The following is a 17,101-nucleotide window of genomic DNA, read 5'->3' as shown; positions in this document are numbered from 1 at the left end:
AGAGGAGGTACTGGAGTTGCCAACGGTGCAGGTCCTCTGCTCACCAGAACCCAGCACTTTAGGAGAGTAACTTCTGTGTGTTGCTTATACCCTGCTGTTGTGTCTGGTTCACTTTTCCTTTCAGTGTGGTTGTGGGCACTGACTCTCTGCCTGTTGTGGCCTGTACTTGCTCTCTGTGATATTAGTGGGTCCCTGGAAGCCAGTTATGAGGTGGAGTGCCTGCCAGGGAATTTGGGAGTCGGGCAGTGGTGCTAGCAAATGTGTCCTGGGCCACTGGTCCTATGCCAGATCACTCTGAGCACTATGATAGCTGGAGGCTGTGTACCAGGGCTGCTGGTACACAGTGGGTGATCCCAGTGCGGGACAGTAGTTGAGGGTATGTGACTGGGCACTGCTGCTGGAGGAGTCTGTGGGCAACATTAATGAAATTTGCCCTGAGCACTTGGCCTAGGCTGCAGGTGACTGTGCAGCTCTGCTTCCTGCAGGTGGTTCTGTGTTTAACTGGTGGGTGGGAGAGGAAAATGACACCTACCAGCTCCCTCATGTTTAAAGAAGTCCCCAGACATACTCTGAAATCAGTACGAACAGAGATGCCTCCCTTTTTCCCTCGCATTGGGCAAATGCCATGTTCGTGTGTCTCTCTGTACAGGCTGCTGTCTCTTTAAGGGCTGGGACTCACCCATTATTCACCCCCCACCTCCTCTAGGGCTGAGTTAGCTGACTTTACAAGCTCCAGGCTCCATGTCCCACCGGTTTTTACAAACTTACAGAAATCTGCCCCTCTGGTTTTTAAAGCCAAACATTATGAGGTTTAGTCTGACCGGTGTGAACCTGCGGTGTGAGGGTTTAGTCTGTCCTCCCTGTGAATGGAACTCACTCTGTCCTGTGGGCAGCCTCCCCCTGCCTTTCTGACCTAACCCTTCAGATGCAGCTACTTCTCTATATTTAGTTGTGGAGTTTGTTCTGCCAGTCTTCAGATCGCTCTCCAGTGTATTGACCTGGATGTGCATGTTATCTAGTTATAAATATGGGATGTGGTGATCTCAGGGTCCCCCTACTCTGTCATGTTCCCAAGATCTTCCATCCATGACATTTTATTCTCTGCAAGAGGACACCCCCTTCCCCATTAACCATTCAGTCCCATTCTGACCATCATGGGAACTACTGATATGTTGTCCATCTGTTTGAATTTGACTCTTCTGCATATTTCCTAGAAATGGTGTCACATAATATGTGAACTTTAGCTTCTGGTGTCTTTCCCTTAGCATAGTGTTTTCAGGGTTGATCCATGTTGTATTATGTATCAGTATTTCAGTCCTTATTATGGTTGAACAATATTCTCATTGTATGTTTACACATTTTGTGTCCTCCCTTGGCTTTCCTGAAGATAGCGTCTGTGAACATGTTGGTATATCTCTTTTTGAACTTCTATTTCAATTCTCTTTGAATTCTTTGTATTGAAGAATAATTGACATATACCACTATATTAGTTTCAGATTGTGTGTGTGTGTGTGTGTTTGTGTGTGAGTGAACTTCTAAGATCTATTCTCTTAGCCACTTTAATATTTTTTTAATGTTTTATTTATTTTTTGAGAGAGAGAGAGGGCTAGTGGGAGAGGGAGAAGAAAGAGGGGACAGAAGATCCTTGTTGACAGCAGAGAGTCTGGCTGTGCTTGAACCCATGAACTGCAAGATCATGACCTGAGCCAAAGTGGGGTGCTCAACAGAGTGAGCCACACAGGCGCTCCTTAACCACTTCAAAATATGTAATACAGTGTTATCAACCCTAATCACCGTGTGACACATTACATTTCAATCTCATTTATTTTATACCTGCAAGATTGTGTCTTTGACCTCTTCCATCTCTTCATTTCTTTAGAATACATACATAGGTGTGGAATTTCTGGGTCATATGGTAAGTTCTTGTTTAACTTACAGAGTAACTGCCACTGCATTTTCCACAGTGGTTGTGCCATTTTCCATCCCTCCAGTAATGTATGAGGGTTCCAGTTTTTCTACATCCTTACCAACATGTGTTATTTTTATGTTGTTTTTTTTACATAACACTCATCATAGTAGGTATAATGAGGTATTTGTTGTGGTTTTGCGCCTTTTTATTATGGTGGAATATACATAACATAAAATATATGTGACAATTTTACCATATTTAATTGTACACTTCAGTGGTATTCCCATATTGTGCCATCATCATCAGTATGCATTTCCAGCATTTTAAAATCATCTCAACCTAAAACTCTATCCCTTAAGCAATAACTTCCCATTTCCCCTCCCCCAATTGCTGGCAAGCATAATTTTACTTTGTGTCTATAAATTTGATATCTCTAGGTACTTTGTTTAAGTGGAATCATACCATATATATCCTTTCATGTCCTACTTATTAGATATAGTGTGTCTTTCAGGTTCACCCGGGTTGTAGCCTGTACCAGAATTTCACCCACATTCTGTGGGTGTGTATGTGTGCATCATATGGTAGACTCCACCAAAAAACTACTAGAAGTGATAAATGAATTTGGTAAGGTTGCAGGATATAAAACCAATGTGTGGAAATCTGTTGCATTTCTAAAGATGAATAATGAAACAGCAGAAAGAGAAATTAAGAAAACAATTTCCCGGGGCGCCTGGGTGGCTTAGTCGGTTAAGCGTCCGACTTTGGCTTAGGTCATGATCTCGTGGTTCGTGGGTTCTAGCCCCGCGTCAGGCTCTGTGCTGACTGCCAGCTCAGAGCCTGGAGCCTGTTTCAGTCCGTGATTCCCTCTCTCTCTGACCCTCCCCTGCTCACGCTCTCTCTCTCTCTCTCTCTCCTAGAAATAAATAAAACATTAAAAAAAAACCATTAAAAAAAAAAAGAAAACAATTTCCCTTGTCTCTAGCTCTGACCCAGGAATTGCACCACTAGGTGTTTACTCAAAGAATATAAAACCACTAAGTCAAAGGATTCCTTGCACCTCAATGTTTATAGCAGCATTATCAACAATTGCCAAATTATAGAAACACCCAAAGTGTCCATCATTGGATGAGTGAATAAAGAAGAGTAAAAAAGACATGGTATATTACGTAGCCATAAAAAGGAATGAAATCTTGCCATTTGCTACAACATGGATGCAGCTAGAGAATATTGTTCAAAATGAAATAAGGTATTTAGAGAAAGAAAAATACCATATTATTTCACTCAGATGTGGAGTTTTAATGGTTTCTTCTTAAGTTTATTAATTTGTTTTGAGAGACAGAGTGCGTAAGTAGGGAAGGGTCGGAGAGAGAGGGAGAGCTCGTCCTAGCAGGCTGCCCTCTGTCAGCACAACACACACCTTGAATTCAGAAGCTGAGATCATGTCCTGAGTCAATATCAAGAGACTGAGGCTCAGTTGACTGAGCCACCTAAGCGCCCCTCATATGTGGAATTGAAGAAACAAAATAAGTGAGCAAAAGTGGGGAAAAGGAGAGAGCGAAGTACACCAAGAAACAGACTCTTATTGAGAACAAACTGGTGGTTACCTGAGGGAAGTGGATGGGGGGTGGATTAAATAGGTGATGGGGAGCAAGATGTGCAATATTGTGATCAGCACTGGGTGTTGCACGAAAGTGTTGAATCAGTACATTGTACGTGTGAAACTAATATTAGACTGTATGTTAAGTAACTGGAAGTTAAATACAAACTTTAAAGTTTTGTTTATTTGGAGAGAGAGAGAGCACTTGCAAGCAAACACAAGTGGGGAAGGGGCAGAGAGAGAGAGCATGAAAGAGAGAGAATCCCAAGCAGGTTCCCTGCTGACAGTGCAAAGCCTGATGTGGGGCTCCATCAAATGAACCACCAGATCATGACCTGAGCTGAAATCAAGAGTCAGAGGCTTAACCGATTGAGCCACCCACACGTCCCATTAAATACAAACTTTGAAAATGAAAACATTCCCTTTACAATTGTACCCAAAATAATAAGACATCTAGCAATAAACCTAACCGGAGGCAAACTTCTTAACACTTTGAAAACTGTAAAACATCGATGAAAGAAATAGAAGATGGCACAAAGAAAAGGAAAGACGATTCCATGCTCATTGATAGGAAGAACAAATACTGTTAAAATGTCTATACACAGAGTCCATCATAGAAAGACATGTGGCTATGCTTTAAGATGCTGTATTGACTTTTTGGAGGTGCTTGGGTGGCTCAGTCAATTCAGCATCTGATTCTTGATTTCAGCTCAAGGCATGATCTCATGATTTGTGATTTCGAACCCTGGATCAGGCTCTGCACTAACAGTGGCTAAACATACAATTTACATTTTTTGGTAACATTAGGAGAGTTTGTGTTCCTTATGCAAGAAAAGCAGATCCTGAGTACTGTGGAGTCTCAAGTCATGATCAGAAAGGGACTGACAGTTGGAAAACACATCGAAGTTAGGGCAGAGATGTTTACTAACCACTGAGTGGGATTATAAATAAGAGCAACGCCAACATGAAAGATAGAGGAGATGAAGTAAAAAGATACAAAGGTGCTCACCAGCACTAGTGTGCTCTGGATGGCTCTGGACTCAGCAGAGGGTCTGGGGGAGCCATTAGTGCTGTGAATGTGTTGGATCTGCTGCTTGTGTCTGTGTAGGATGAAGACCATGGAGCCGCTGGCCCAGATCATCAGCCCAGAAAGTGAAACTTCAGGGAATACTATCAGTACTGCAAAAAGTCGCCCTGTCATTGTCTCAGGATCAGAAATAGAACAGTATCCATAATCCTTGTTCTTTGTGATGTTTTTGCTCCTCTGTTTCCCAGATACATAAAACTCATAAGCAAGAATGATAAAATTTACCATGATGTGCAGGATCCAGCAGAGGGTAATGGAGAATCCAATGTACTTTGGAGCTTTGACTTTAAGATCCTTCCACCAGGAGTTCATGGGGCTGATCATGATGGTCTGGAAGACACTCAAGAGGCAGATACTGCTAATGGACACCCCTCTGCCCACTCTCTGAACATCGAAAACAAGTTTGCATTCAAATCATTGAAGAAATATATCACCCCAAAAGCTGCCAATGTATGGGGGACTCCTTTTGAGAGCATCAACAGGGAGTTGGCTATAAACAGGTGCTTGAGAATCAGATCTGTGGGTCTCAACCTTCCTTCAGTGTGGTAATGGAAGAGATAATGGTAAAGAAGAGAGCAGTTTCCCAGGACTCCAACTATCGTCTGTGATGAGAAGATGATTGCTATTGCCAAATCCATGGAAGCTATTCTATCATTCAGTACATTTCCCCTTAAATTATAGCAACAATCATTCCTGTGAACAAAAGGTTCATTGAAGGTTTTGACATCAACAGCCATTTTGTTGGTTTGCTTCTGTGGGAGTGCCAGAGACTTGAAGAAGTAGTAAGAGTTAGAAGTACCAGCATCACAAACCCAGAGCTAGACTTCTTACACATACTTGGCTTATTCTAGAAATAAAGTCCATTACATGGTTTCTGCACAAAGTGAACTTATTCTGATAGTTCTTTCCGACTCTTCATTATAACCATAAAAGCATTATAAGCACATCACTCATAATATAGTGAATATAGGCTGTGGTTCTTCTAAGGACATGTGAGCAAAACATCAATTTCTTAACTAAGTCTTTCCATGGATAAGAAAACCCATTTTTATATCATTGGTATTCCTTACCAACAGTCATCCTCAGTGGGGATATCATTATATTATTTTAGGAGTCACTGTGAGTCTGTCTTCACTTGCTCAGCTCACAACTGAGGAGGTTTTCCTCCCCCTTCTCTAGCTTTGCTATTGAATCTGTTTCTACCACAAGTACTTACTTATTTACTTACTTACATTACTCAGACCACATTTCCTTGTAAACTGTGCCTCCCAGATTGAAATAGAAGTACTCACTGGACTCTTCCCTGTTGTCAGGAGTGTTGGCTCTGTGTGAATCACAACAGCCAGCACATGTGGTTGGGAGGCAGCCAAGCTCAGATAAAGGTCTGTGAATCTGTGACCTCACCTCCCATGGAAGTGTAATTATCATTTCTCTTATACACACAATGATAGCCGAAGGCAGCTGAGAACACTCATGAAGAAGTTGTTTCCCAGTTGCCAATTATGAAGACCAATTAAAAGTTCCTTCTGAGTATCTTCAAATAGACCACTGAAATGTTTAAGAAAACCTCTTCCTCTTTGATGATCCCTATGGTAGGCAGGGTCTCCTAGGAAAGGAACAGGAATTACTGAAGTCTGACTCATGGGGGACTGGTAGCCAAGTAGGTGTGTCTCACTGGATTCACTGCTTTCTTGAGAAGTTCTACTCCAAATAAATATCATTCTTAATTTTCAGTCCCTAAGTTGCAGCATTATTGAAATATTCAGGATAAGTGATATCAGAAAAGCTAATTGAAAACTTTGTAATGAGAAGCAAAAACTTGATATTCATTTATATTAGAAATTATTGGACACATTAATAGAGCTAAATGGTAATGGATTTGGAAATGATATAGAAATTTCTAGGAAAATATACTTTAGCAATATCGATTCCAGCTGTGCTACTGAGTCTAAGCAAACAAACAAAATCCATAGAAGTAGATGTTGAGAAAATGTCCAACACAAGTAAAAGCACCAGAATCAGATGGTTTCACAGGCAGATTGTATCCATCCTTGAAGTATCATTGAAGCCAAAGCTACTTTCTTCATTCAACTGTAGTGAAGGGTTAGCAGAGTTCTCTAGACTTAACTTATGCTGAAATTTCCTAGAGGCACTCACTGATCTTGTAATTAAAGAAGAAACATAAAGTATAATAGTCAAAATGATTCTTTGAATTTTGCAACAGAGAAATCTACCTTTCCATGTACTACCATCCCTTCCCCCTGAGAGCTTTATTTTGACAGAGGAGTTAAAGGGACTGCTGTGCCCACAAGACCACACTCAGTGCTGACACCAAGAGTAAGTTTGGAGCTTCCCCAAATCACGCTCAGTTTCCATAGTCCTCTAGAGGGACTCACAGAACTCAGTGAGAGCAGTTCTTCTCATTGTTGTGGTTTGTTACAGGGAAAGTGAACAAGTGAACATCAGACAGGAAAGAGATGCATGGAGTAGAGTCCAGGAAATGTACCCAGTGTGTATCCCATCATTGTCCTCTCTCTGTGGAGTCATGAAGTGTTACCTTCTGGGGTCCATACGGGATAACACTTATGGGCTATTGCCAGTGAGGGTGGCTCTCACAAGCGTTGGTGCCCAGAGGTCTTAATACAGCTCTACCATTTACCTTCTGCTTGGCTGACCTCACTGTCCATTCTGTCCTCAGGATGAACTGGTACCTTTAGCCTCCAGCCCTTCCAGAGGTACTTTTGTACAGGATACTTCAGGCCCAAAGGGTCATCATAAACCTCATTTTTAGATAGCCTGGTGATCAAACCTTCAAACAAACAAAGACACTGCTATCAGGCATGATATTCAAATGATTAGAGATCAACTCCAGTAGCAGAGGGCAAAGGCCAGACCTCCCTTAGGGTGAAGTTAATTCTTCTTTACACAGGTCATTTCCTGGGCTCGGCCCAGGACTCTCACAACAAAACACATATGTTTTTCTGGGCATCTACCTAGTGGAAAGTACATGATCACCTGCAACGTGTAACTGGGAGGAAGCCCACCATTGGAAGAAGCAGTGTGAGGTAGAGATGGTTTTAAAGAAACAGCTAATCTATCCTCAAAAATATATACATACATTTTCCTAATTTTGTACTAAATTGTTTATTTTCCTTCTTGATCTATTGACCTCTTTTGGTAAGAGGCAAATTCTTCTCTACTCACACCATAGTTGCCATATCAGGGAACAGCCATATGGCTCACAACCCATTCATCAACCACAGAAATGTACAGAGAGGAGACTCAGACATATGTGCAAATATACGTATGCACACTCACTGTCTGAAACACGATGAAACATTTACTGAAATAAGTCCTCATCCTCACACACACTGATTTCATGCAAATATCTGCACTTTGACACACTCACAGTGCATCCATCCACACAGATGTCACTGTCCCACTCACTTGCCCACAATCACTAAATCACCAGGTGGATATGTATTCCAGTAATGTGTTGGTAGAGGAAGGTTTCGTGCATATCTACAAACCTGTGAGGCAAGACAAGAGGATCCTAATTGCCCTTGAGACTCCCTGTCACAAAGCCCACAATGGCAACATTTAACATCTTTGACATTTAAAGCTTGCTCAGAATGTTGCCCCTTGTAGAGTTCCTGTCTACAGTAGGTTAAGTAGTACAGCAAAGGAAGGGGAATATATTTATAAGATTGAAAGATTCTTTTATTTTATTTTGTTTTGTTTAACTGATTTTATTTACTTTATTAGTGGTTTATTTCATTTCATTTAATAAGAAATGCAGACTTCCCACGCCGCATCTCATTTGGGTATATCTGGAAGCTGTGACCCTTGACCCTCCATACATTCTGTTACTAATGGACCTTGAGAGCTTGTGTTGAGAGTCCAGCAGAGGAGTGTAGCTACTTGCATCATGTTGACCAAAGATAGGTCATCCTTTATCAGGGAAGGTTATCCTCATGCACCCATCATATAGCTTTGGGAGGGATGCACATGCAGTAGAGAGGGAGGAAGGGGTCACCCATATAGCCATCCAGATCAGTGCAATCAATGGGGTGCAGATGTATCAGCCCCATGGCTCTCAAATCTGAAAGATTCTTTTAATATTTGGACACAACACAATGACACAGACGAAAGGCAGCTTGGCTTCAGACGACAGGGAGGCTACATGTGTCCCCCTGAAGGTAGAGGGGTAGGTTATGTATGGTAAAGAGAGTGGGTCTAGCTGGCTTTGTAGACTCTCTGATCATTGGCTCATTGAATAATTCCTTAAATTCTAGGGCATAAAGATGGGTCCCCATCTGCTGGTAGTTGGCCCCAGACTGATTAGAGGTGATTCTTGGTGGCCATAAGTAGGATAGCTCCATAAGCGTGGTCATGGTTGTGTGGACTTGACCAGTTGCTCAAGAAGGAGAGACTGCTGTCCCCCAGGCGGGGGCTCTAAACTGGGCCAAGGCAGCATAAAACAGGAAGCTGAAAACTCTACTACAATGTGTTTTGGGATATGAATTTCCTGAGGATAGTTAGTGTTGAGAGAGTTAATGTCGAAGGAGAGCAGGAGCCTTCCAGAGGGGATAATGGGCTCCTGCAGACAAGGTGATTGTGGGTAATGAAATCAGTGGGAAAGGGTAGTGTGTTTGAGTACACTAAGGGGCCCAAAGGAGAAGAGCAGATGTAGGGTTGTGAATCAAAGAATACAGGGAGGTAATGGCACTCAGTATTTGAAGCTGGGGATTTGAGGGCAGGGTAATAATGGTATGAAATTGGGCTGAGGTCACTGCAAGAAGGGAAATATAGGTCCAGGGGAAGGCAGAGGCAGTGGAAGTCAGGAGTATTTGGCTGACATCACAGCAATGGTATGGGACAGAGGGAAGCTATTCTAAGTGGGTGAGAGTTGGAAGTGGGCTACAGAGGTAGATGGATCTGGTAGAGATGGAGGGAAAAATGCAAATTAAGGTAGTAGAGGGTGATGCGGTATGATCTTGAGTATGGACAAGACCTAAGGAATTATCCTATGAAGTCCTTAAGGGCAATAGAGATATAAAGGGGATCAGTATGGAGATTCAGGAGATAATTTGTGGTACCTTGGGGGTCACTGATTCATTTCCCTACTGGTTAATACCCTCATTTATATGGAGTCACACAACACTCATGTATGGCTTTTCTTTTGAGACCATGAAGCAAAACTGATGCTCAAATAAGATGCCCCTACACAATTTTTACCATACAGTTAAGGCCACAGGTAGACTGTTGAGAGACAGCACTCATCCCTATTTCACTCCTGTGTGAGAATTTCAGGTGGAGTGTGTCTGGGGTTGCGTCTGGCAGGAAAGCCTGTTCATTGGTACCAGGCACTCAGTGTTGGCAACAGGTGGCAAGCCTGATCCTTCCCAAACTTAGATCTTCAAGAACATTCATTGTACAAAATTGATTTGATGAAGTTGTTCTTCTTTAGTGGAATATATCTGCAATGTAATGCATGCTTTATAGAAGAAATAAAACATTGGGGCGCCTGGGTGGCTTAGTCGGTTAAGCGTCCAACTTTCGCTTGGGTCATGATCTCGCGGTTCGTGGGTTCAAGCCCCGCGTCGGGCTCTGTGCTGACTGCCAGCTCAGAGCCTGGAGCCTGTTTCAGTCTGTGACTCCCTCTCTCTCTGACCCTCCCCTGCTCACGCTGTCTCTCTCTCTCTCTCCTAGAAATAAATAAAACATTTAAAAAAAAAAAGAAAACATAAAACTGAATTCAAAGATTGTAAATAATGTTTGTTTCTTGTGTGAAACCATGCGAAAGTCACCCTTGGTAACAGGTTTGTGGATATAATTATGATTATATTTTTATTTTCATCCTAATGAAGTAGCAGGTTCTTGGTGTTATTCATTGGTTAAATTGCCTTACATGGTAAAAGTACCTTTGCAGATGTAATTAAGGAAACTCATGATCTGAGTTTAAAACAAGGAGATGGGGAGAGATAGGGAGGCAAACCATGAAGGACTCTTGAACACTGAGAACAAACTGAGGGCTGATGGGGGTGGGGGAGCGGGGAAGGGAGGTGATGAGCATGGAGGAGGACACTTGTTGGGATGAGCACTGGGTGTTATATGGAAACCAACTTGACAATAAACTATTTAAGAAAAAAATAAAAACATTTAAAAAATAAGTAAAATAAAATTATCTTACAACTAAAAAAAATAAAACAAGGAGATGATCCTGGATTATCTGTGTGGACCAAATTATCATATGACCCTGAAAGCAGAATAAGACAGGGAGATGTAACAGAAGAGGAAGAGATTTGAAACAGGAGGGAGATTCATATTGCTTTTTGTGGCTGTCAGAGTGGAGGGAGCCTCAGTGTGATTGTCCATGGGATTGTCCTCTGGCAACAATGTGAATCAGTGTGGAGGTGAATCTTCTTCAGAGGCTGTAGGTAAGAGCCCAGGAGACCCAGCATCTACATTTGGGCTTCCTTACCTACTGACCTATGAGAAAATGAATGAGCGATGTTTGAAGCTGCTGATTTCATGGAAATTTGTTCCAGCAACAACAGAAACCTAACAGCTACAACTCATTTTGTTACACTTTGCATTATAACTGCAAATACTGTGGTTTTTACAAAGTGAAGTTTTGTGGCAGCCTTGCCTTGAGCAAATCTATCGGTACCAGTTTTTCACAGCATTTGCTCCCTTTGTGTCTCTGTGTCACATTTTGGGAAATAGTTCAGACTTTTCTTCTGTCATTTTTTCTCATAGTTATCTATGTTTAGTGATCTTTGATGTCACTTTTGGAATTGTTTTGGGGTACCATGAACCATGCCCAAATAAGACTGCAAATGTAATGAATGAATGTGGACTGCAGATGTGGTGGAAGAAGAGATCCTGAATTAGATGCTGAGTCTGTCAATGGGGGTGAATTGTTGCAACCTCGTGATCAAACCTGAGCCCCTGAGGAGTTGCTTCTTCTGCAGGAGCACAGAAGGTAATTTCCCGAAATGGAATCCATTCCTGGTGAAGATGCTGTGAGGACTGTAGACATGACACAAAAGGATTTGGAAGAGTACATAGTCCTAGTGGTAAAGCAGCAGCAGGATTGGAGAGGACTGACTCCAGTTCTGAAGGCAGTTCTGTGGCTAAAATGCAATGGGACAGCATCTCATGATACAGAGAAATCAGTGTGAAATGAAGTCTCAATCAATGCAGCACATTTTAGTGTTGTCTTTTAAAAGAAATTGCCACCTCCACCCCAGCCTTCAGTAACGCCCACCCTGACCAGTCAGCAGTCTTCAACATGGAGACAGGATCTTCCACCAGCAAAAAGTTTCTAACTCACTAAAAGCACAGATGATAATTAGCAGTTTCCTGAAATTAAGTATAGTTGAAACATGATGCACACTGTTTTTTCAGACATAATGCTAGGGCACACTCAATAGACTGCAGTATGAGGAGGACATAACTTATGTATACTGTGGAGGTGAAAAATTCCTTTGAATTCTTTTTGAGATAATTGCTTTTTTCGATGTGGTCTGGAACCAAACATGCAGTATCTCCAAGGTGTGCCTGTAAATGTGGAAACATGCTTAATTATAATCAATAACATGAGGTGTTGATATTCAAAACTGATGCAATTTCCATCTCCAGGTGTAATGATTGTCTCATACTTAGATTTATTCTGTTTTTCAACGTAGCCTTGGAGTATATCTGATATTATATCAGAAATTATGTAAAAATACAGGCAGAGAAGGACAGATATCATATGTTTGCACATATAGGTGGATTCGGAGGAACTTAATGGAGGACCATGGGGGAGCAGAAGGGGAAAAATAGTTGGGGAGAGGGAGGGAGGCAAACCATGAGAGACTCTTGAATGCTGAGAACAAACTGAGGGCTTATGGAGGCGGGGGAGAGGGAATGAGGGGTGATGGGCATGGAGGAGGCACTTGTTGGGATGAGCACCGGCTGTTATATGGAAACCAACTTGACAATAAACTATTTAAGGAAAAAAAAAAGATGTAAAAGTAGTGAGATTTCAGTACTTCTCAACTTTGTTTAAATAGGTGTTATTCAGAAAAACTCATGAAACTGTAAAATTTTCCTTAATTATATATTTAGGATATAAAACACTCCCCTAGTTTGGATAGTATGTAGAAAAGTAGAAACGAGTGTTAGAAAGTCATAGTCATATGAGTTGCCAAGTCTTGTCTTATCTTTTGCATAACTACTCTTTACCTTTTCCTTCCAGGTATAGATTTATTTATAATTTTAATGATTGAATTTGGGATAATATTTAAACTCACAGGCTTTGGTGTGAAATGGGCATGAGTAGACTTCTCAGTTCCATTTAGCCCTTACTATGTGATGTGGACAAGGTCCTCTGAATCTGGATTCCACTTTCTTTTAATCTCTAATGCAATGTAAATAGTGGGGCCATATTATAATGTTAGAGGATATTTAAATGAAGTTAATACATGTGAGATATTTATTTCAGTGTCTGATATTATAGCAATTTAAGAAATCATTTTCCTTTGAAAGATAGAAACCTGTAACTGGGTCTTGGTTTAGATAAAAAGTGTGTTTAGGTAGAAATAATTTTGAAACTGGATATGTTTTAAATCAACAGCTAGCTTTCTAAGTTACCATTTAAATGTCCTTTTGTGTTGGGGCGCCTGGGTGGCTTAGTCGGTTGAGCGTCCGACTTTCGCTTAGGTCACGATCTCGCGGTTCGTGGGTTCGAGCCCCGTGTCGGGCTCTGTGCTGACTGCCATCTCAGAGCCTGGAGCCTGTTTCGGAGTCTGTGTCTCCCTCTCTCTCTGACCCTCCCCTGCTTGCGCTGTCTCTCTCTCTCTATCTCCTAGAAATAAATAAAAATATTAAAAAAAAATAAATGTCCTTTTGTGTAAAAAAAGAATGAACTGTGGTTGACATTTTTGAGATACACGTGGACAAAAAATTGTATTTGTGGCCTGATTTTTCACCATTAATTGCATATTTATTAGGCATCTATTATGTGGTAGAAAACATTCCATTCTTAGGAATTCAAGTAAAAAATGTCCTAGTGTTTGTACTCAGATTTAAAGTCCAAGAGAGATGGGGCGCCTGGGTGGCTCAGTCAGTTGAGCGTCCGACTTCGGCTCAGGTCATGATCTAATGGTTCATGGGTTTGAGCCCGGCGTCATCTGTGCTGACAGCTAGCTCAGAGCCTGGAGTCTGTTTCAGTTTTTGTATCTCCCTCTCTCTCTGACCCTTCCCTGCTCACGCTGTCTCTCTCTCTCGGAAATAATTTTAAACATTTTAAAAAGAAGTCCAGGAGAGAAAAATACACACAAAAAACATAATTTAGTATAGGGTTTTTAAATTAAAAAGTACCATTGAAGTTTAACAATGTGATATAAGATATAAAACCAACACTATCACAGAAATCAAGTACATGGTTCCTAATGCCTAAAAAATTAGATATTTGATAATAAAATATAATTTTTATTAAAAAAAGAAATGACATAAAAATAAATACACGCCTTCGAACATACTCTGTTTTGATTCAGTGTGTACATAAATATTGTTACACTGGCCATATTTTACAATGAAGTAGTTTTTCTTGGTCATTAGTCTGTAAAGGTGATATCTTTATGCAATAGAAATAGCTCTTCAATACTTCCTAAAACACTTCCATTTATTCCATGATGATTATTAATGAGTCATTTTATCTAAACATGAGCAAAAGATTTTATGCATTTAAAGAGTTGAATGAAAAAAAACTCTTGATAGTATATGTCAGGGTACAATTAAAAGACCTTTAATTTTCTCTTTTTTTTAATTAAAAAATTTTTAATGTTTGTTTAGTTTTGAGAAATAGACAGGGCACAAGCTGGGGATGGGCAGGGAGAGGGAGACATAGAATCTGAAGCAGGCTCCAGGCTCTGAGCTGTCAGCACAGAGCCTACAGTTGGCTCGGGCCCATGAACTATGGGATCATATCCTGAGCCAAAGTTGGTGGCTTCACTGACTGAGCCACCCAGGTGTCCCTCTCTGTCTCTTTAACTGTAGAGAACACACTGATGGTTACTAGAAGGGAGCTGAATGAGAGGCATGGGTTATATAGCTGATGGGGATTAAAGGGTGTACTTGAGGTTATGTGCACCATGTATTTGATGGAAGCGTTGAATCACTATATTGTATACCTGAAACTGACATAACAATATATGTAAGCCAACTAGAATTAAAAGGAAAACCAAAAACTTCATTTTTTCTATATTGTTTGAAATAATAGACAACATTCCTATAGCATTTGAAAGAAATAATGATATTTTGTAATTTAAAAAAAGGGTTAAATGTTGGCTCTCCCACACATCATGGGGTATCGTTAGTTGGTACAGTTGCTTTGTGCACATGAGAATGGTCTCAGTGGTTCTTGAGATGGGTGAGTCCTCCACCATTTATGCAGGGTCTCACAGTACGTGCATACTTGCAAAATTGCCCTTGCAATGATTGTAAATGCAGTATCCCATGATCTGCATACCCTCATGCCATAACTTTTCATTAAATGTCCACTTACCATGTTGAACAATTTAACAGAAAATGTAAAGAGAAAATGTAATCCGAGAGTAAATGTAGACCTACAGGAGACTCTATCTAAACCCACCACCATTACTGTTTTATCATAAGTTCTTTTTCATCTGATGACATGTCACATTTAGGATCAGCAAGAGGTTTTAGAAACACCATTACTTGTGCTTCACTCCTCCCCCACCTTCATTCTGTGAGTTATCATGTCTCCAGGACTCATTTCTGAGAGTGGAGCCCAAACTCTGGCTCATGGGGAAGTTACAGGGATCTTCTGTGCCGGGATTTGTAGGAGGATCTTGGTGCAGTCCTGTCCCCAGTGCTGTAGCAGGATCTGAGATGTTTCTAGGAAGGCAATGTCCCTGAGGACAGGGGAAGAGGAACTCTTGGTTTGACCTTCAGATCAGAGCTGTTTGTCTCGGTCTTTGAATCCCTCCTGTAGAAACGGTCATAGAAGGGCATACTTTTCTGCATTTGAAGATGCTTCTGCCTGTGGGGAAGCAGGTAGAAGGGAAAGTGTGAAAGTTACAGGGGCTGCCATAACAAGGAGCCTACATGGAGTGGCTGAAACAATAGATATTTATTATCTGGCAGTTCTTGAAGCTACAGGTCCAAGATTAAGGTGTCCTCAGGGCCGTGTTGCCTTTGAAGGTCTTTGCAGAATCTTTCCAAGCCACTAATCAGCTTCTGCTTTCTTGAATTGTGGCAGCAGAAGTTTATGTGGTGTTCATCTTGTGTACATTTGTTTTTCCAAATTTACCATTTTTTTGGTAAGGATGCCATTCATCCTGAGATGAATGTAGGAGACTCCCTATTCTAGACAGCATCTTAAGGAATTCCATCTTCATGACCCTATTTTTAAAAAAAGGGACATTCTGGGACACCTGGGTGGCTTAGTCGGTTAAGCGTCCGACTTTCGCTTAGGTCATGATCTCGCGGTTCGTGGGTTCTGGCCCCGCGTCGGGCTCTGTGCTGACTGCCAGCTCAGAGCCTTGAGCCTGTTTCAGTCTGTGACTCCCTCTCTCTCTGACCCTCTCCTGCTCACGCTGTCTCTCTCTGTCTCCTAGAAACAAATAAAACATTAAAAAAAAAAAAAAAGGGACATTCTGAGGTCCTGGAGGTTAAGACTTCAGCATTTTCAGTTTGATGGGACACAGTGCAAACTATAAAAGAAGGGGTATGTTGAGGCCATTATGATGCGTATTTACAAAGTATGTTTTTCCGGAGAGTGAGAACATGGGTTGAGAATTTTGAAGAGCAAAGGCGAAACTGTCTTTTACAGACTAATACTAACATCCAGGTCAAATACCGTGTTCTTTCTTTCCCCTGAGTGGCCAGGTATTTATAACTTGAAAACCTTTACTTCTCTCTGTCATCCCTGTCACCCTGGCCCCGTCTTCTGGGGTCTGGGTCTCACTCATACCCACTCTCTTCTCCAGCGCTCTCTGTCCTGGGCCCATATTGCTTCCTGCCCAGGCTGCTTCTCTCTCTCAGGCTTTGCATCCTTTCCCACACACCAGTGGTCTCTAGAGGTGCTACCTAGAAGCTTGCAGTTGTTCTTGGTAATTGGCAAGTGGGGAGAACGTTTGCAAAAATATTCTCAGGTCCCAAGCCTGTCACTGCCAGTGCTGCTTCAGGTGAAAAGCTAATTGCAGGTGTGAGGGGAGGGAAGGTCACACAGTCATAAATTCACATCTCAGGGCTGGCCTGCATGTCTTGGCACAGGTACTGACTGCTCTGACTATCACACGGAGCCCATGATGCAAGCAGCAGGACGAAGTAGGTGGGTTTTCTCTGTGTTCATCTGAGAGGTAGTATCTTTAAGAGAAAGATTGTATCAGGAGTTGCGATAAGTGAACAGAGTGAACAAAGGGAGTTTCCTGCATTTGAACTGGTTCAGTGCCAAAGCCACATGGGAAGGTGGAATACGTCCTGAGCCAGG

General features: G+C 41.6%; 1 protein-coding gene across 1 annotated transcript; it reads right to left on the bottom strand.

The window, feature by feature from the left end:
- Positions 1 to 4,278: 4,278 nt before the first annotated feature.
- Positions 4,279 to 5,330, bottom strand: LOC120222355 (vomeronasal type-1 receptor 4-like). The gene is given in 2 exon segments (XM_039220153.1): positions 4,279 to 5,009; positions 5,012 to 5,330. Coding segments are annotated over 2 exon segments (1,050 nt in total).
- Between the last annotated feature and the right edge of the window lie 11,771 nt (positions 5,331 to 17,101).

Source organism: Hyaena hyaena, unplaced genomic scaffold (genome assembly GCF_003009895.1).
Source record: "Hyaena hyaena isolate Hyena2069 unplaced genomic scaffold, ASM300989v1 scaffold_871, whole genome shotgun sequence".
Lineage (NCBI taxonomy): Eukaryota > Metazoa > Chordata > Mammalia > Carnivora > Hyaenidae > Hyaena > Hyaena hyaena.
Note: the sequence above shows the minus strand (reverse complement) of the source record. Positions and strands in the feature narration are given on the sequence as shown.